Source organism: Bos grunniens, chromosome 5 (genome assembly GCF_055505025.1).
Source record: "Bos grunniens cultivar Pamir isolate PY7600 chromosome 5, Bosgru_T2T1.0, whole genome shotgun sequence".
In the NCBI taxonomy this organism is placed as follows: Eukaryota; Metazoa; Chordata; class Mammalia; order Artiodactyla; family Bovidae; genus Bos; species Bos grunniens.
Genome location: NC_141169.1, coordinates 34,984,624 through 35,005,278, shown reverse-complemented (window position 1 = coordinate 35,005,278; position 20,655 = coordinate 34,984,624). Strand labels below are relative to the sequence as shown.

Sequence of the window (20,655 nt, the reverse complement as noted above, 5' to 3'; positions counted from 1 at the left end):
GTTCATTGGAAGGACTGATGGTGAAGCTGAAACTCCAATACTTTGGCCACCTCGGGCGAAGAGCCGACTCACTGGGAAGTCCCTGAAGCTGGGAAAGATTGAGGGCAGGAGGAAAAGGGGACAACAGAGGATGAGATGGTTGGATGGCATCACCGACCCAATGGACATGGGTTTGGGTGGACTCCGGGAGTTGGTGATGGACAGGGAAGCCTGGCGTGCTGCAGTCCATGGTGTCGCAAAGAGTTGGACACGACTGAGCGACTTAACTGACTGGGGAAAGGAGTGCTGATGGAGTTCCAGGAATTTATCTTCTTACCCCTCATTATATATTTAAAAGATGATACTGATTTTTTTTTAAATGATTAAAGAAGCCAGGAATAAAAATGTGATAGGTACCCAACCACAATCTCAGAAGTAACAATTTCATTCAACTAAACCGAGATTTGCTACACTGCAAATTTGCTACACTGCAAATTTGCTACACTACACTGCAGTTTTTAAGCCCTAAGGGTGCTGAGTTGTTCTCGATCAGGTTTTGTTCACTCAATACTGAAGGAGTACATACAGTTTACACAGCATTCCTTCACTTGGAAGCCTCTGTTGGGAAGCCACCATTTCCCAACGCTCTCTATGGGAAGAACTGTTACTTTTCTGGCCAATGCGAAGTATGAAAATCTAGTCCCAAAGATATTTCACATATTTCTGGCTAATTCTCAGGTAATTATCGAGCAGTTCCAATTGTGGATTTGTCTAAATTGTGGTTTCCTAGAGATCATTTCACATGTTCACTTACTAATCTATCCTTTGGACAACAGTGATACATCTTTTCATATTTATCAAAGTAATGCATATACATACTTTAAGAAGTCAAACAGCACCTCTGGACTTAAAAACATTACAGCAATTCTCATTCTTAATTCAGCTCCACCAAAGCACCCATCACATGTTCATACTACTCTGGGCTTTCCTGGTGGCTCAGACGGTAAACAGGGACACCAAGGTTCAATCCCTGGGTCGGGAAGATCACCGGGAAAAGGGAATGGTTACCCACTCCAGTATTCTTGCCAACAGAACTCCATGGACAGAAGAGCCTAAGGGCTACAGCCCATAGGGTCACAAAAGAGTTGGACACAACTGAAAAAGATATAGACACTACTCTACCTTGTTATTTTTGGTTTCAGGTATTTCCCTTAAAAAAATTTTTTTTTTTTCTCCAGAAGATAAGACTTCTGCTCTTCCACAAATGTTTTTTACCTGCACTGTGCAACACAAGGAACTGACACCACCAGGGGAAGGACAGAATCTTAACCACTGGATCACCAGGGAAGTCTCCAAATGTTCTTTTTGAAATACCAACATTTGATGTAAGCAATGTTGCATTATAGTAACTATATAAACATTCTCAGCAAGACCATGTATTGAATTACAATTACTTTTTTGGTACAACTTCTTCCTTTTCCTATGGTTAATGATGCCTTTTTCTTGTCTTTCAGTTCAGTTCAGTTGCTCAGTCATGTCCGACTTTTGTGACCCCATGGACTGCAACACGCCAGGCCTCCCTGTCCATCACCAACTCCCAGAGTTTACCCAAACTCATGTCCATCGAGTCAGTGATGCCATCCAGCCATCTCATCCTCTATTGTCCCCTTCTCCTCCTGCCATCAATCTTTCCCAGCATCAGGGTCTTTTCAAATGAGTCAGCTCTTCACCCGAGGTGGCCAAAGTATTGGAGTTTCAGCTTCACCATCAGTCCTTCCAATGAACACCCAGGACTGATCTCCTTTAGGATGGACTGGTTGGATCTCTTTGCCGTCCAAGGGACTCTCAAGAGTCTTCTCCAACACCACAGTTCAAAAGCATTAATTCTTCGCCGCTCAGCTTTCTTTATAGTCCAACTCTCACATTCATACATGACCACTGGAAAAACCATAGCCTTGACTAGCTGGACCTTTGTTGGCAAAGTAATGTCTCTGCTTTTTAATATGCTGTCTAGGTTGGTCTTAACTTTCCTTCCAAGGAGTAAGCGTCTTTTAATTTCATGGCTGCAGTCACCATCTGCAGTGATTTTGGAGCCCCCCAAAATAAATCTACCACTGTTTCCACTGTTTCTCCATCTACTTCCCACGAAGTGATGGGACCAGATACCATGATCTTAGTTTTCTGAATGTTGAGCTTTAAGCCAACTTTTTCACTCTCCTCTTTCACTTTCATCAAGAGGCTCTTTGGTTCTTCTTCACTTTTTGCCATAAGGGTGGTGTCATCTTGTTTTTATGTTGTATTATCTGTCATTAATTGAACTAACTCTACAACAAAAGTATAGATCTCTTAATACATTCAAATACATCAATTCATCCATCAGGTTTGTTCCTCATTCTCTTGGAAACACTTTTCCTCTGCCCTGCTCCAATTTGAACTGGTAACTCTCTAAAAGCTGCTGCTCAACTGTCATTCTGGGACTATCCTCTATTACAATCCCCCCTTTTACCTGGGTCAGAACGCATTTTCTTATGGTTTTTTCCCTCCTTTTCTGTTTCTTTTAGGAACTCATTTTTCTGAGTCTCACATTGTTCCTTTGTTTACTTTCTCATTAAGTGACACAGACATATCCTCCAGTATAATGAGAAAGGATGTTTGAGAGTGAATTTTTGAGCTCTTAATGTATTTAAAAACATCTTTATATTGCCCTAACACTTGACTGATGGTTTGGTTGTATATTAAATTTCTAGGATAATAATTAAGGTAGTGCTCCACTGCTTCACCTGTTATTGGCAACATTCTTTTACACATGGTCTGTTTTCTCTCTCTAGAAACTCTTCAAATATATGCAGAGTCTAGAATTCTATCAGTGTATTCACTCCTTGTTTACAACTCATCTTCTACTTCCATTCAACTTTTTAAACTTCAGCTATAATATTCTTAATTTCCAAAACTTTTCTTATCTTAGTCTTTTCTTACCTCATTAATGAAATATTCCTTCTCTTATCTCTGAGGATATTAATTTTCACATAACTCCCTGTTGCCTAGCACTGGGTTTGTTCCATCAGGTTCCTTTTCTTTGTCTATGTGTCCATCTCTATTACCTGGAGGCTCCCTCACTCTCTGGTGGTCCCTGACTGTTTGTGGAGCACTAAGATACTGACTGAGAACAATGTGGATGCGTGGTCAGTGCCTTTCAATGGGTTTCACTGTAGGGTGATAAAGCAGAGAGACCTGGCTATTTCATTCAAAAATTTCCAAATGGCAGTATCTCCAAGTCTTTTAAAGCAGGTGCAGTATTCTGGAAGATATCAATACCTTCTATCTTTTTCACTTTAGGAACAAGCAACACTGCAAGAGCTTTGGGAAATGATCATAGGTAGGGAGGTAGAGACCTCAACATTTGCTTGAATTTCCTTCTCTTTACTCTGTTGTTTCCTCTACCCTCATTCGTGCTAGAGTTTAATCTGATTTAATTACTCATTTAGAGAGTAAGCCTCCTGTTTGCTTGGGTAGACTCTCTTACCCTGTAGAGCCAAAAATCTGCAGGATAAACTGCTCCTTTAAAAATTTTAACCAATTCTGTTTTCAGCACCACCCCCTACACCTGCTTTCAGATATAACGTAGGTCCCCAGACCAAAGACTAAGGTTCCACGGTGTGTGAACTGATTTGATTCTCAATGTCACTCTCCATGAGAGGTTTGGGTTTCAGCTTTCTACTAAGACAGTTTACTATTAATATGCACCTCAAACAACCATTTTCAAGCTTCTATTTTGTGGACATCTTTCATCAGCTGTCCTCTCCAGTTCTGTTTTGTGGCTTAAATTTTTATTTTGATTCCTTTATGGTCTTTTCTATAGGGTTCTGAGAGGGATCAGAGAATTAAACAAGTGCTCAATCTGTTATGCTTACCTGAAACTTATTTTTTTTAATTTAGTGTATCTGAAAAGACGTTTCAATGACAACATCTTTTTCTGTAAAACAAACCAGTATAATAAAGGCTCTGATCTTAGAGCCCAGTAGTACTTGGCAGGTACCCAATTAAAATTTGATTAATTGATTCCAAATTAACAGAGTCATAATTACATGGATTTAGTACGTACTTAGGGAAGTAGTCCATTAAGAAATGTCTTAAAAAGGGATACTTTTTATAAACTGTATCAGTTATAAACTATTAGCCCAAATCAAAGACTATTATGTTCATTCCAAGAACAGGGGAGGTATTAAAAAAAAAAAAGAAGTATAGAAACTCTCAGTTATCTAGTATGACTAAAGAACGAGAGTGACATTTTCTTATCAGATTTGTCAAAAGGTATGCTAACATTTTACAATACAGTGAGACAACACCATGTTCACTAAATGAAGAAAGTAAAGTTTATACAATTATATCAGAGTCACAGATGATTTAATAGAAAAACTAATACAAAACCCAAATGGCTCAACTTCCAAAAAAATTATCTATTAGGCCTGCTGGAGTTTTAACTAATGTTATTCTAATAATTTCTAATCCAAATAAAAGAATTTCACAATTTCATACACTCTATTCATTAGTTTTAGTACATATCATATAAAGATAATAACCTAAAGGAGAAAGTCACACATGAATATTCAAAGAACAGCCCCTCCTCACTTTGAAAAACTTGAAAAAATTAGATACTAAACCTCACTGCTTCTGAAATCTACCATTAAAACACAATATTTCCTCAAGAAGTTCTTTCATAAAAATAAATTTAAATTGTCCTTTGGGCAACCATGGTTCCTACTCAGTCTAACTGGATAAATACATTAAAATGTACTTAATTTGCACAACTTCCCACTAATTCTACCTTCACCATACCTTTCATCTTAATTCCTTTCTCAGTTCAAATGCCTACATTTAAGAGTCCAAGGTTGCTTCCTTCTTGCATGACAGATTCATTAGTGCCCCTCAACTTTTGAGACAATTACGAGTAACACTTACAGATTCTCTTAATTTTCTAATGAGGCCCTTTGTTAATAAAACAAAGTGCTAAGGTTTCTAAGAAACCTCATAATTAATGCAAAAATTCAAGGTTAAAACTCAAGCTCTACAGCTATTCCTGAAGCTATGATTTACAAACTTAAGTCTAAGAAATAAAAAACTATTATCTATTACATTTCTGAAAGGATACACAAAATAAAGTTAACTGGTCTGCTAAGTAGGGAGCAGACATTCGGCTCTTTATATCAAGCCATTAGAAAAAGGCAATAATTTGAATTATAAAGATTGTAGACAACCTCAAAGTGAGAGGCTTATGGTGAGTAACAAAATCATGCTTTAGCAATATTCCATAGTGGGAAGAGGCATTAGACATGGAGTAGAAGACTGGATCAAATTCTGTCTGCTCCAACTCTGTGATCTGGCCAAGATATTTAGCCTTTTAAAACTGTTTTAAAGTTTATAATTATGAATGATTTTGAACATTCCATAAAGTATTAAAAATTACACCTACAGAACAGTAACTGTTAACTTTTAGTTATTTTACTTTTATATTCATCTCTTTGTTTCTGCTGTTTGTTACAGGCATAGATCAGTTACCTTTTTATTATCAGGTAGTTATAGCCAAAGACAATCAAATACTAAGTACTTAACTACCATTACTACCTTGATACTCTGGAAAATGCCACATAGAAAACAATCACTATTCACAACTTTAAAACTTACGAGAAAACACACACACACACACACACAAAAACAAGCTAATATACTATATTTCATTCAAGTTTATTTTAAGAACTTGAATTATTTATGTACCATTATGAGAGGATAATGGCCAATTAAACTCTCAGGGTACATTTTTTTTTAATTACAGAAAATTTCAAACACAAAATAGAACATTATAATGAAATCTGATTATACCCATATCCCAGTTTCGCAAACTATAAACATCCTATCATATTCATGCATATCTATTTCAGTAGATAACTAACTTTAAAAGATATGTTCTGTGGGGGAAGATATCAATAAACAAAATACATCCAATAACTCCTTATTACCAAATACCTAATCTTCAATTTTCTCCAACTGTCCATAAAGTTATCTTTTACTTTCCTTTTACAACATATTAGAATAAGGATCCAAATAATCCAGTTGTGACTGGTTCAATGTTTCTATCATCTCTTTTAATCCACAGGCTCCCACTCCCACTTCTAAACTCTCTCCAATTTTTTGACAGAAGAAATCAGGTCATTTGTCTGTGGTCTCTATGTTTTGCTGATTTACCTCCTTGTTGTCACTTAACATGCATCTCAGTCTCTGTATGTCTTACAAATTAGTAGTTAGATTTCTTAACTGGATGCAGGTTTTGTTTTTTGGGTTTCTTTTTCTTTTTTTCCTTTCATCACACTATTGCATATTTGTACTTACTTCCATAAGGAAATATTTAATAACAGCTTCCCTGATAGCTCAGTTGGTAAAGATCCACCTGCAATGCAGGAGACCCCGGTTTGATTCCTGAGTCAGGAAGATCTGCTGGAGAAGGGATAGGCTATCCACTCCAGTATTCTTGGACTTTCCTTGTGGTTCAGCTGGTAAAGAACCCACCTGCAATGTGGGAGACCTGTGTTCGATCCCTGCGTTGGAAAGATCCCCTGGAGAAGGGAAAGGTTACCCACTCCAGTCTTTTGGCCTGGAGAATTCCATGGACTGTATACTCCATGGGGTCACAAAGAGTTGGACACAACTGTATGACTTTCACTTGCACTTACTGATCACTGCCTAAATGCTGTGATGCTCATTTACAAAATGCTGATGTTCAAATTCCATAATTTTCAATTACTTGCTGAAATATTTCTATAAGAAATGAACTTTCCTTCACCTTGATGTACATTTTCAACTACCTTGATGTATAGCTTATATAAAAAAGGCAAGGTAGATGTTTGTATCTTTTTTCATATATTGGCTTTAAAAATGAGTCTAAACCAACACAATGTTATAAAGCAATAATCCTCCAATTAAAAAATAAATTTAAAAAGTGAGCTAACTTCCTAGCATCCTCTAAAACAGACCAATTAGTCTGCTTATTTACTTACTGATAAGGTAGCATGATGAACTCATGAACTTTGACAAATCTGACAGGTTTCAATGACTGTCCCTCTTCACAGTTACTGAATATTATTACCCCTTTTGATGCTTAAATTGTTCCATTTTTGGCTAGAAGGAACCCAATCTACTGTTGATTCTTATTAAATCTATAGTTGATTCTTGTTCAATGCATTGTTGATGCTTGAGACTTTTTGTTATAATCCTAGCACTGCTTTGAAAGTTTCCTTGAGCTCTATTAGAAAGACAATGTTCGAGGCATATCTCATTTATTTACTACCTCAAACCTGGAAACATTTATTTATTTCAAGGAGCCCTGGTTCTTTTATTTGGAAAACACAAACTGGGCATCAGAACTGGGTCACAGTGTTTTCTTACCACTTAGAATTTTTCTGAATTACTGAAAAAGCCCTTTTGGACTATGCAGTGGGTTGAAAGTGTCACCCCCCCAAAAAAAAAAAATTCATGTCCACCTGGAACCTCAGAATATGACACTTAGAAATACAGACATGGCATACACAATTAAAGAAAGATTGACATGAGATCATACTGGATTAGAGTGGGCACTGAAACCAATGAGTATGTCCTTATCAGAGACAAAGAATGATAGAGACACACAGAGCAGAAAACCATAAGAAGACAGATGCAGAGATTCCAGAGATGCAGCTACAAGTCAAAGGATGTGAAGGACTGCCAGGAGCCACCAGAAATTACAGCAAGAGGCAAGGAAAGAATCTTCCCTAGACCCCACAGAGGGAGCAAGGATCTGCCAACACCATGACTTCAGACTTCTAACCTCCAGGGGCGGTCCTAAGATGGCAGAGGAACAGGACGGGGAGACCACTTTCTTCCCCACAAATTCATCGAAAGAACACTTGAATGCTGAGCAAATTCCACAAAACAACTTCTGAATGCTGGCAGAGGACATCAGGCACCCAAAAAGGCAGACGTCTAACCTCCAGAACAGTGAAGAAGTAAGTTTCTGTGGCCTCAAGTCACCAAGTTTGTAGTGAATTCTAATAGCAGCCCAAGCAAACTAATGCAGACATAGTTTCTTTTTTAACTAATAAAAATGAATATATGAGTACATAATAAATTGGTTAAGGCTTCATAAACCTTCATTAATGCAGAATCCAATTTTTTCTAACTACTTTTCATCCCAAGTTTGTTGATAACCATTTTTCCAACAGTATCATCCTCTATGCTATCCAGAACAGTGGTGATTTGCAGAAAATATAGTCAATAAATACGTAATATCTTTGTATAATGACAGTTGGTAAATGGACTATCATGGTGATCATTTAAAAATGTACAGACATATCAAATAATTATGTGTGTACCAGGAACTAACACAGTGTTGTGGGTCAACTGTATTTCAAAAAGAAACAATCAAACTCAAAGAAAAGAGATGGTGGTGACAGGCAGTGACAGGAGGAGGAACTGATGAAGGCAGTCAAAAGGTACAAACTTCTAGTTGTAAGTACTAGGAATGTAATGTACAAGCATGATAAATGTAATTAACACTCCTGTATGTTATACCTGAAAGCTGTTAAGAGAGTAAATCCCAAGACTTCTCATCAGAAGGAAAAAAATTTTATTTCTTTTATGTTGTAACTATATAAGATGAGATGATGGATGCTTACTAAACTTTCTGTGATAATCATTTCATAATTTTCAGTTCAGTTCAGTCGCGTCCGACTTCTCCGTCTATCACCAACTCCTGGAGCTTACTCAAACTCATGTCCATTGAGTCAGTGATGCCATCCAACCATCTCATCCTCTGTTGTTCCCTTCTCCTCCTGCCTTCAATCACTGCCAGCATAAGGGTCTTTTTCAATAAGTCAGTTCTTTACATCAAGTGGCCAAAGTATTGGAACTTCAGCATCAGACCTTCCAATGAATAGTCAGGACTGATTTCCTTTAGGATGGACTGGTTGGATCTCCCTGCTGTCCAAAGGACTCTTAACAGTCTTCTCCAACACCACAGTTCAAAGCATAGATTTTTCAGCACTCAGCTTTCTTTATAGTCGAACTCTCACATCCATACATGACTACTGGAGAAACCACAGCTCTGACTAGATGGACCATTGTTGGCATAGTAATGTCTGCTTTTTAATATGCTATCTAGGCTGGTCATAACTTTTCTTCCAAGGAGCAATTGTTTTTTAATTTCACGGCTGCAGTCACCATCTGCAGTGATTTTGGAGCCCCCCAAAATTGTCAATTTTCCCATTGTTTCCCAATCTATTTGCCATGAAGTGATGGGACTGGATGACAAGATCTTAGTTTTCTGAATGTTGAGTTTTAAGCCAACATTTTCACTCTCCTCTTTCACTTTCATCAAGAGGCTCTTTAGTTCTTTGCTTTGTGCCATAGGGTTGGTGTCACCTGCATATCTGAGGTTATTTGATATTTCTCCTGGCAATCTTGATTCCAGCTTGTGCTTCATCCAGCCTGGCATTTCACATGATGTACTCTGCACATAAGTTCAATAAGCAGGGTGAAAATATATAGCCTTGATGTACTCCTTTTCCGATTTGGAACCAGTCTTGCTCCATGTCCAGTTCTAACTGTTGCTTCTTGACCTGCATACACATGTCTCAGGAGGCAGCAAGGTGGTCTGGTATTCCCATCTCTTGAAGAATTTTCCACAGTTCGTTGTGATCCACACAGTCAAAGGCTTTGGCGTAGTCAATAAAGTAGATGTTTTTCTGGAACTCTCTTGCTTTTTTGATGATCCAACAGATGCTAGCAATTTGATCTCTGGTTCCTCTGCCTTTTCTAAATCCAGCTTGAACATCTGGAAGTTCACGGTTCACGTACTGTTTGAAGCCTGGCTTGGAGAATTTTGAGAGACTTCCCTGGCTCAGACGGTAAAAGCACCTGCCTACAACGTGGGAGACCGGGGTTTGATCCCTGGGTAGGGAAGATCCCCTGGAGAAGGAAATGACAACCCACTCCAGTACTCTTGCCTGGAAAATCCCATGACGGAGAAGCATGGTAGGCTACAGTCCATGGGGTCACAAAGAGTCGGACACGACTGAGTGACTTCACTTTCACTTTGATAGCATGTTAGATGAGTTCATTTGTGTGGTAGTTTGAGCATTCTTTGGCATTGCCTTTCTTTGGGACTGGAATGAAAACGGACCTGTTCCAGCCCTGTGGCCTCTGCTGAGTTTTCCAAATTTGGTAGCATATTGAGTGCGGCACTTTCACAGCATCATCTTTTAGGATTTGAAATAGCTCAGCTGGAATTCCATTACCTCCACTAGCTTTGTAGTGATGCTTTCTAAGGCCCACTTGACTTCTCATTCTAGGATGTCTGGCTCTAGGTGAGTGATCACACCACTGTGATTACCTGGGTCATGAAGATCTTTTTTGTACAGTTCTGTGTATTCTTGCCACCTCTTCTTATATCTTCTGTTAGGTCCATATCATTTGACTTTCATAATGTCATTATATGGTAAACCTTAAACTTACACAGTGTTGTAAATGGCAATTATATCTCAATAAAATTGGAAGAAAAAAAACAGTGGTGATTCCTCAGGAAATCCATTAAGAACTAAATTATTGGTATTGGCCTTTTATACTGGTTTTGCAATTAAGTTTGTGGGCTGCAAAGGGTCGGACATGACTGAGTGACTTTCACGATGTAGAATTACCCAGCTTATGACTTTCTTAGGATTGCTGGCACATGTGTCTGATGAATTTCCCCCAGTTCTCTCACTTTCAATTAGGGGTCCTAGGGGTTAAGAAAATTCCAGAATAATCTATGAATTCTTTTTCCAAGTTTTTGCTATCTATTCTCCAGATTTAACGGCAGAACTCTGTATGTTCATATAGTCACAAGCAGTGGCAACTATCCAGATGCGCAGTCAACAGTGATCATACAAGAAAAACAATTAGAATCTCACTTTAGAGATGTCAGAATGTGAAACTGAAACAAACAAAAAAACTGGGTTCTCAGAATTGATCAAATATGCTAAATGAGTCAGAAGACAAAAAGAAATATAACCTAAGATAGACAGCTCTAGAATTTTTTTAATAGGTTCTTGACTTCCTATCTTTTTAGAGTAACTTTTACCAAGCTATCTTCCTAAAATCGTTTCACCACATTGTAATTCAGTGAAAAAGAAACCTTGTTAATGGTATCTTTTAATGGTATCTTCTTGCACAGCATTATTCCTTACAGGGCTTTCCTGGAGGCTCAGTAGTAAAGAACCCACCTATTAGTGTACGAGACACGAGCTCCATCCCTGATCCAGGAGGACTCCACGTGCCACGGAGCAACTAAGCCTGTGCTCCACAACTACTGAGGCACACAGCTCGCTGTGCTCTACAGCCTGGAAGCCGCAACTACTGAGCCCATGCACGGCAACTACTGAAGCCTACACGCTCTAGAGCCCATGTTCTGCAATGAGAGAAGCCACTGCAATGAGAAGCCTATCAACAGCAACTAGAGTGTAGTCCCCACTTGTGGCAACTACAGAAAAGCCTGCATGGCAATGAAAACCCAAGATTGTCAAAAATAAATAAAATTATTTTAAAAAATTACTCTGTATAAGATAATATGCAGAAATTTCAGCTTTATTGCTCAACTCCCTATGACATCTTCAATCTTCCTCTCCAGTCTTATTTCTGATCATAGTCTTTAACATTTTTGCCTCAATTCAAGAGTGGGAAAAGAAATGAAAACTGGAAGAAACCATCAATTAGACTTAAAAGCCAAGAACAAATTCACACATGAACATGAACCAATTATACTAAAACAATCTAAAGATGAAAAAATCTTGTTTGCACATGGCATACAAACATCCATATTTTTTCAGAGCATCTCTACTTGTCCAAAAGACAATTCTTTATTATATCACCCCAAACACTCTAACAGCCTTCCCCAACTCAGCAACTGGCAATGCCATTTTAATAGCTGCTCAGGTCAGGACTTTAGTGTCACCCTTGACCTCCTCCTTTCTCTACCTCACATCCTTTCTCTACCTCACATCCAATCCACTAACAAAATCCTTTTAAGGAGCTTCCCTGGTGGCTCAGATGTTAAAGAATATGCCTGCAATCCAGGAGATCCAGATTCGATCCCTGGAGAAAGGAATGACAATCCATTTCAGTCAGTATGCTTGCCTGGAGAAGTCCATGGACAGAGGAGCCTGGCAGGCTACAGTCCATGAGGTAGCAAAGAGTCGGACACCACTCAGTGACTAACACTTTCACTTTCTTTCATTGAAGTGCAACATTTACAGAACTGAGCCATTTATCAATGAGTACCCAATATCCATCAACTCCATCCAGAGTTGTTAAGACATTTACTCATAATTACTTAAATATTAGTACTCTTATTCTACCCACTCATAAAGTATTAAGCAATATTCTGCCTTTTAGATTCAGATTTAGTGAAAGTCACTCAGTTGTGTCCTACTCTTTGTGACCCCATGGACTGTATAGTCCATGGAATTCTCCAAGCCACAATACTGGAGTGGGTAGCCTTTCCCTTCTCCAGGGGATCTTCCCAACCCAGGGATTGAACCCAGGTCTCCTGCATTGCAGGTGGATTCTTTACTAGCTGAGCCACAAGGGAAGCCTTGGATATTTAGGATATTCTGCCTATACTAAACCAATTACTTCAGGCATCCTAACATAAGTAGACATGGCATTAAGTTACAGGCCTTGGAAAATGTTAATCTTTTGGCAGGAAATAAATTTTTATCAGCTATTCAATATTTGGGCTTCCCAGGTGGTGTCAGTCATAAAGAACCTTCCTTTAAGGGATGTGGGTTTGAACCCTGGATCAGGAAGATCCCCTGGAGAAGCATGGCAACCCACTCCAGAATTCTTGTCTGGAGAATCTCATGGACAGGGAAGCCTGGTGGGATACAATCCATAGGGTTGCAAAGAGTGAGAGACAACTGAAGCAACTTAGCACACATGTATTCAAAATTTTAAAACTCCCAACAAACAAAAGTCTAGGACAAAGAGCCTTCTCAGATGACTACCAGCACAGAGAAGAGTTAACATCTATCCTTCTCAAACTATCCTGAAAAACTGCTTTCAAACCAGTACTACACAGCCAGCAACCTTCATACCAAAACACACAAGTGAAAATGAAAGTCACTCGGTCATGTCCAACTCTTTGTGATCCCATGGACTATACAGTCCATGGAATTCTCCAGGCCAGAATACTACAGTGGGTAGCCTTTCCCTTCTCCGGGGGATCACCCCAATCCAGGGATTGAACCCAAGTGTCGTGCATTGCAGGGGGATTCTTTACCAGCTGAGCTACAAGGGAAGCCCAAGAATACTGGGGTGTGTAGCCTATCCCTTCTCCAGATCTTCCCGACACAGGAATCAAACCAGGGTCTCCTGCACTGTAGGTGGATTCTTTACCAACTGAGCTATCAACAAAGAGAGAACAAAAAAAATTACTCCCAGTATTGGGAGTAATTTTGGGTGGTGAACATCCACCCAAAAATACTCAACAAAAAAGTGACAAACCAAACTCAACAGTACTTTAAAAAGATTATATGCCATAATCAAGTGGGGTTTATCTCAGGGATAAAAGAATGGTTCAATATCCATGAATCAATCAATGTGATACTCATTAACAAACTAAAGAATAAAAACCATATAATAATCTCAATAGATACAGAAAAGCTTTTAACAAAATTCAATATCCCTTTATGATAAAATCAACAAAATGGGAATAGAGAGAAGATATCTCAACATAATAAAAGCCATAAATGACAAGCCCACAGCTAACATCACACTTAATGGTGAAAAGCTGAAAGCATTTCCTCTAAGATTAGGAAGAAGACAAAGATGCCCACTCTCGCCACTGTCATTCGACACAGTATAGGAAGTCCTAGCCACGGCAACCACAGAACAAAAAGAAATAACAGGCATCCATTTTGGAAAGAAGCAAAACAGTCACTGTTTGCAGATGACATATATTATACAAAGAAAATCCTAAAGACACCACTAAAAGGTACCAAAACTCATCAATGAAAGTGTTAAAGTTACAGGATAAAAATTTAGTATGTAGAACTCTGTTGCACTTCTTCACCCTAACAACAAACTATCACAAAAAGAAATTAAGAAAACAATCCCATTCAAAATCACATCAAAAAAGAATAAATACCTAGGAATAAATCTAACTAAGGAGGTAAAAGATCTCGAATCGGAAAACTCTAAGACACTCGTGAAAGAAACTGAAGACAATGCAAACAGATGTAAAGATATATCATGATCATGGATTAGAAGAACTAATATTGTTAAAATCACCATACTACCCAAGGCAATCTACAGATTCAATGCAATCTCTAACAAAATACCAATGGCATTTTTCACAGAACCAGAACAAACAATTCCAAAATTTGTATGGCAGCACAAAAGACCCTGAACAGCAAAAACAATCTTCAGAAAGAACAAAGCCAGAGGCATCATACTCCCTAATTTTAAACTATACTACGTACAAAGCTAGTCATCAAACAGTATGGTATTGATACAAAACAGACAGACCAATGGAACAGAACAGAAAATCCAGAAATGGATACACACGTATGGGCAATTAATTAATTTATAACAAAGGAGGGAGCAATATATAATGGCGAAAAGACAGTCTTCAATAAAGGATGATGGGAAAATTAAACTAGAGGCAAAAGAATCAAACTCAACAACTTTCTCTCACCATGAACAAAAATAACATCAAAATGGATTAAAGACTTAAATGTAAGGCCTGAAAATAAAAAACTCTTATAAGAATAAAGCTCTTTGACATCAGTTTTTTAAAATTTTCTCAGATTTGCTTCCTCAGACAAGGGAAACAAAACCAACCAAATGGGACTTCAATGCTTTTGCACAGTGAAGGAAACATCAACAAAATGAACAGGGCACCAACTGAATGGGAGAAGATACTTACTTGAAAACAATATATCCAATAAGGAATTAAAAACTTAAAAGAACTCAAAATCAAAAAAACAAAGAACCTGATTTAAAAATAAACAGAGAATCTGAACAAACATTTTTTGAAAAACATACAAATGGCCAACAGGCACATGAAAAGATGCTCAACATCACTAAGTATCAGGGAAATGCAAGTCAAAACAATTAGATATCACCTCAGACCTATAAGAATGGCTATTATCAAAAATGATAACAAATAATAAGTGAGGACGTGGAAAGAAGAGAACCCCAGTGCAATGTTGATGGGAATGTAACTTAGTGCAGATACTATGAAAAAACTTATGGAGATTCCTCAAAAAATTAAAAACAGAACTACCATATGATCTGCTAATTTCATTTTTGGACATTTATCCAAAGAAAATAAAAGAGTCAAAAAGATATATGCACTCCCATGTTTCACTGTATCATTATTTATAATAGCAAATATATGGAAGCAACCTAAGTGCCAAGCAACAGACGAATGAATAAAAAAGATGTGAGATACACACACATATTCCGTACAATGCAATATTACTCGACCATTAGAAAGAATAAAACTTTGCCATCTGCAACAACACACATGGACCTACAGGGAATTATACTATGTGAAATAAGTAAGACAGAGAAAGACACATACTGTATGATTTTACTTGTATGTGGAATCTAAAAAACGAAACCACAGTTAAACAGAAATAGTCATAGATACAGAGAACAAAGCTGTTGGAAGGGGGGAGGTGATTGAGAGGATAGATAGAAGTGAGGCAGATTAAAAGGTACAATGAAACGTACAGTGTGGGGAATATAGTCAAAAAGTATGTGATACATTCATATAATAACAGATGGTAACGACTAATCATGGTGATACTATGTACAAAAATACTGACTCATGAAGTTGTGTGACAGGATAACATAATACTGCAGGTCAATTATATTTCAAAAACAAACAAAAATCATAGAAAAAATGATAAGATTGTGGTTACCAGAGGTAAGTGGTGAGGGAAGGAGAAGTGGATAAAGGAAGCCAAAAAAATGCGAAGTCAAGTGGGCCTTAGGAAACATCACTACGAACAAAGCTAGTGGAGGTGATGGAATTCAGTTGAGCTATTTGAAATCCTAAAAAATGATGCTGTGAAAGTTCTGCACTCAATAAGCCAGCAAATATGGAAAATTTGGCCAGCAGTGGCCACAGGGCTGGAAAAGGTCCATCTTCATTCCAATCCCAAAGAAAAGGCAATGCCAAAGAATGCTCAAACTACCGCACAATTGCACTCATCTCACATGCTAGCAAAATAATGCTCAAAATTCTCCAAGCCAGGCTTCAATAGTACATGAACTGTGAACTTCCAGATGTTCAAGATGGATTTAGAAAAGGCAGAGGAACCAGAGATCACATTGCCAACATCCACTGGATCACTGAAAAAGCAAAAGTTCCAGAAAAACATCTACTTCTCCTTTATTGACTACACCAAAGCCTTTGACTGTGTAGATCACAACAAACTGTGGAAAATTCTTCAAGAGATGGGAATACCAGACCACCATGCCTGCCTCCTGAGACATCTGTATGCCAGTCAAGAAGCAACAGTAAGAACTGGACATGGAAAACAGACTGGTTCCAAATTGGGAAAGGAGTACATCAAGCCTATACATTGTCACCTTGCTTATTTTACTCATATGCAGAGTACATCACACGAAATGCCAGGCTGGATGAAGCACAAGCTGGAATCAAGATTGCCAGGAGAAATATCAATAACCTCAGATACGCAGATGATACCACCCCTATGGCAGAAAGCGAAGAGGAACTGAAGAGCCTCTTGATGAAAGTGAAAGTGAAGAGTGGAAAAGTTGGCTTAAAATTCAACATTCAAAAAAAGAAGATCATGGCATTCAGTTCCATCACTTCATGGAAAATAGATGGGCGAACAATGGAAACAGTGACAAACTTTATTTTCTTGGGGTCCATAATCACTGCAGATGGTGACTGCAGCCATGAAATTAAAAGACACTTGCTACTTGGAAGAAAAGCTATGACGAACCTAGACAGCATATTACAAAGCAGAGACACAACTTTGCTGACAAAGGTCCATCTAGTCAAAGCTATGATTTTTCCAATAGTCATGTATGGATGTAAGAGTTGGACTATAAAGAAAGCTGATTGCCGAAGAATTGATGCTTTTGAACTGTGGAGAAGTTGGAGAAGACTCTTCAGAGTTCCTTGGACAGCAAGGAGATCCAACCAGTCAATCCTAAAGGAAATTAGTCCTGAATTTTCATTGGAAGGATTGTTGCTGAAGCTGAAACTCCAATACTTCAGCCACCTGATATAAACAACTCCTTGGATGCTGAGAACTCCTGATGCTGGGAAAGATTGAAGGCAGGAGAAGAAGGGAATGACAGAGGATGAGATGGTTGGATGGCATTGCTGACTCAATGGACATGAGTTTAAGCAAGCTCCAGGAGTTGGTGATGGACAGGAAAGCCTGGCGTGCTGCAGTCCGTGGGGTCACCAAGAGTCAGACACGATGGTACACTGAACTGACAGGGATGGAATGTAAACATGATTAATATAATTAACACTGCTGTTAATTATACATGAGAGTTGTTAAGAGAGTCGGTCTAAATCCTAAGAGTTCTCATCAGAAGGGAAAAAATTTTTGTCTATTTTTTTAATGTTGTATCTATATGAGATGATGAATGCTCACTAAACTTACCGCAGCAATCATTTTATGATGTGTCATGTATGTAAGTCAAATCATTATGCTGACCACTTTAAACTGGTGTTGTATATGTCAATTATATCTTGATAAGTAGGAAGGAAAAAGTTAACTATTGAACTGGTTTAGACGGTTCACTGAAAACTTGTTTAGTATTCCATATTCTGAATAGCAAAACAAAACTCAAATCTAAATGAATCAAAGATTCTTATAAATGGCCTTCACTATACTCAAGCACTATAGGTCTAAGATTTGCCTATGTTTCTCTCTCTCTAAAAATAAGCCCAGGCCAGAGACGCAGACTTAAAGAAAATTACTGCAGTCTTAAAACTAAGATTATCATAGTAAGAGTGCACTACACTACCTAGAGAAAATCTGTAACATCATTTAATCTTCCTCAGCAGTAAATTTTATATTTGATTCTAGAGCTACCAAACAAAAGGCTATTCAATAAAAAACAATGCTAATCTATAGCAATTACCCAGAAAAACAAAGAAGTTTTGATATCTAAAGTTCTTTAACTAAAGAAAAATGTTTATCTAACCATTAAAGTTCTTTTAGTGAAATTTCACTTTAAGAGTAAATTATTAAAGACATATATTTATTAATCTGTAAATCAGGGGTTATCTGTAATTCTGAGAGACCATGTTAATTCAAATTAAAAAAACAGTAACAACACCCAAACATGGTATTCAAATGTATAAAAAATGAAGTTGATTACCATTTAGTTTTAAGAACAATGAATTCATTAATTCTATCTATAAATAGAAATTAATCGTAACCTAGCATGGAAAATAAATGCTCACCTCTCCCTGCTTACAATTAGCTCATAGTAAGGTGTTCTTTGGAAAAAAGATAAACAGCTTAAGTTTCAAAGAGGAGGCACAAAGCACTGAAGTGACATTTTCCTCATGTCCTGCTGCAAAGCTTTCTTGTATTAGAGAACCATAACACTAGACAACAACAAAAGACAGGCATATTCTCAAACAGATATGTGGGTTTCCCAGGTGGATCAGTGGTAAAGAATCCACCCTGCCAATGCAGGAACCACAGGAGACACGAGTTCAATCCTTGGGTCTGGAAGATCCTCTGAAGGAGGAAATGGCAACCCACTCCAGTACTCTTGACTAAAAAACCCCATGGACAGAAGAGCCTAGGGGGGCTACTGCACATGGGGTCACAGAGAGTCAAACACGACTGAGCAACTGAACATAGTAGTACATAAACAGGTAAGAAATGTTTTATTCCTAAATAAAGTTTCAAATTAAGTGTGGCTTGAAGCTAAACCACAACTTCCTCTGGGAACTGTGGATTAACTGCTTACTATTAGACTTCCCTCATTACTGCTTACAGTTATTGGCCCACAAGGTATTTTATCTCATTTCCCCTAAGGACTTCGGCCCTAATGAGTCGAGTTAAGACCACAATGTAGGCTGCTAACTGAGTAATTGGAAAATACCCTTTTCTCATTTTCCTTTCCAACACACACACACACACACACACACACACACACACTGACTCTCTCTCTCTCTCTCTCTCTTATTCACTGACCCCTTCCCTTCCTCCAAGTTGATCAGGAAAATAAGGGCAGGAAACAGTATAAATGATTCCATGGAAGTAGTTTATGTAGAACTGAATACAATGTACACAGAGCTCAGCAGAGTTCTGTTGTGTATGACTGTTTTCCAAGCTTACAAGAACTTTGGCAGAAGCATTAAAGTAAGAAACAAAGAAAAAAATGTAGAACATACAAGGAAAAAGTCACTTACTGTGTATCATCTTCAGGTCATAAAATTTTACACTTAACAGATCTTCTCCTATTATCTTTTTTCTGTAAAGATCAATAAAGAGATGAAATAAAAGAAAACTGTTACTCTGCTCATTTATTTTCAATACACTGCCCACAACAATGAAAGCTATTATGCACCAAGTTTTAAATTTTAGCAAAGAAAGCATGATGAGTTGAACTCCCCACTTAGCTGCCACTCTCCACTCCAATGACTACAAAGGAGATTCACTTAACATGAAACAAAACACTACTGCAATCCCTTTCCCTGGAACTAGTGGAAAGTATCAGAAAGAGGAGTTTTACATCTTTAGAAGGGAGAGGCAACACCAAATAGGTTATTTTCTAAGTGCTGGAAATGAGGCCTACATCTTATAAACATAAAACTGAATGAGAGGAATTCTAAAAAACATCCAAAAGACTCCAGAAAGAATGTACAGTAAAAATCTAGTAACTGACAGACTTACTGTGAGAGAAATCATTAATGTCTGACTTGGTGGGCAAAAGCAAATTACTATTTTGCATCTGTTACTTCCTTTTACCATCCCTCAACCACAAGTCCTTGAGAAAAAACAGCTAAGCATGTGGACTACCTCAGGTGTGTCCGACCCACTGTATGACCCTGTTATAGGTCACATAATAATGAGCACTGCACTCTCAGGAGGAGCCAAGAGGACTGGGTAATTCTGAAAAAAATGCCTATCTATAACATTGCCATAGTCAAGAATAGGAGATGAATGAAGAATAAATGAATAATAAAAGAATACCTAGCAAAAGGTATTTCTTCATTATGCCTGGGGACGTGTTATTTACTAAGCAAACATAAATGGAAGAGTCAAAGCTGACCCAAATTAATTAAAAGAAACTGTACATAAAATTTGCTCTATTGAAGTTATTAACTTGGGTTTATGGGTGGGCTCTTGAACTGAGCGTTCCACAAATCCCTTAAATCTACGAAATTTTGTCTTTAAGTATATTTTATGACGTATCTTTTTGGGTAGAAGTTCTCTACCGTTTTCTTTAGATTACTAAAAAAGTCTATAACTTCCTAAAAGTTAAGATCTAGAGAGCTACAGAGTCAAAAATAAGTGGCATAATTCAGTAAATCTCAAGGAATATTGTCAATGTTTTTAGTAATACATTTACTCTCTTACGGTATTAGTATTCTGA

At 37.8% G+C, this 20,655-nt stretch overlaps 1 protein-coding gene across 6 annotated transcripts in view; it reads right to left on the bottom strand.

The window, feature by feature from the left end:
• SCAF11 (SR-related CTD associated factor 11) overlaps positions 1 to 20,655 on the bottom strand; it is a 94,274-nt gene that overhangs the window by 15,363 nt on the left and 58,256 nt on the right. For all 6 annotated transcript variants that reach the window (XM_086399797.1, XM_086399796.1, XM_086399794.1 and 3 more), the window contains one exon: positions 19,469 to 19,530. In XM_086399797.1, the coding sequence (XP_086255923.1) occupies positions 19,469 to 19,530 (62 nt within the window). The remainder of the gene's footprint in view (positions 1 to 19,468; positions 19,531 to 20,655) is intronic.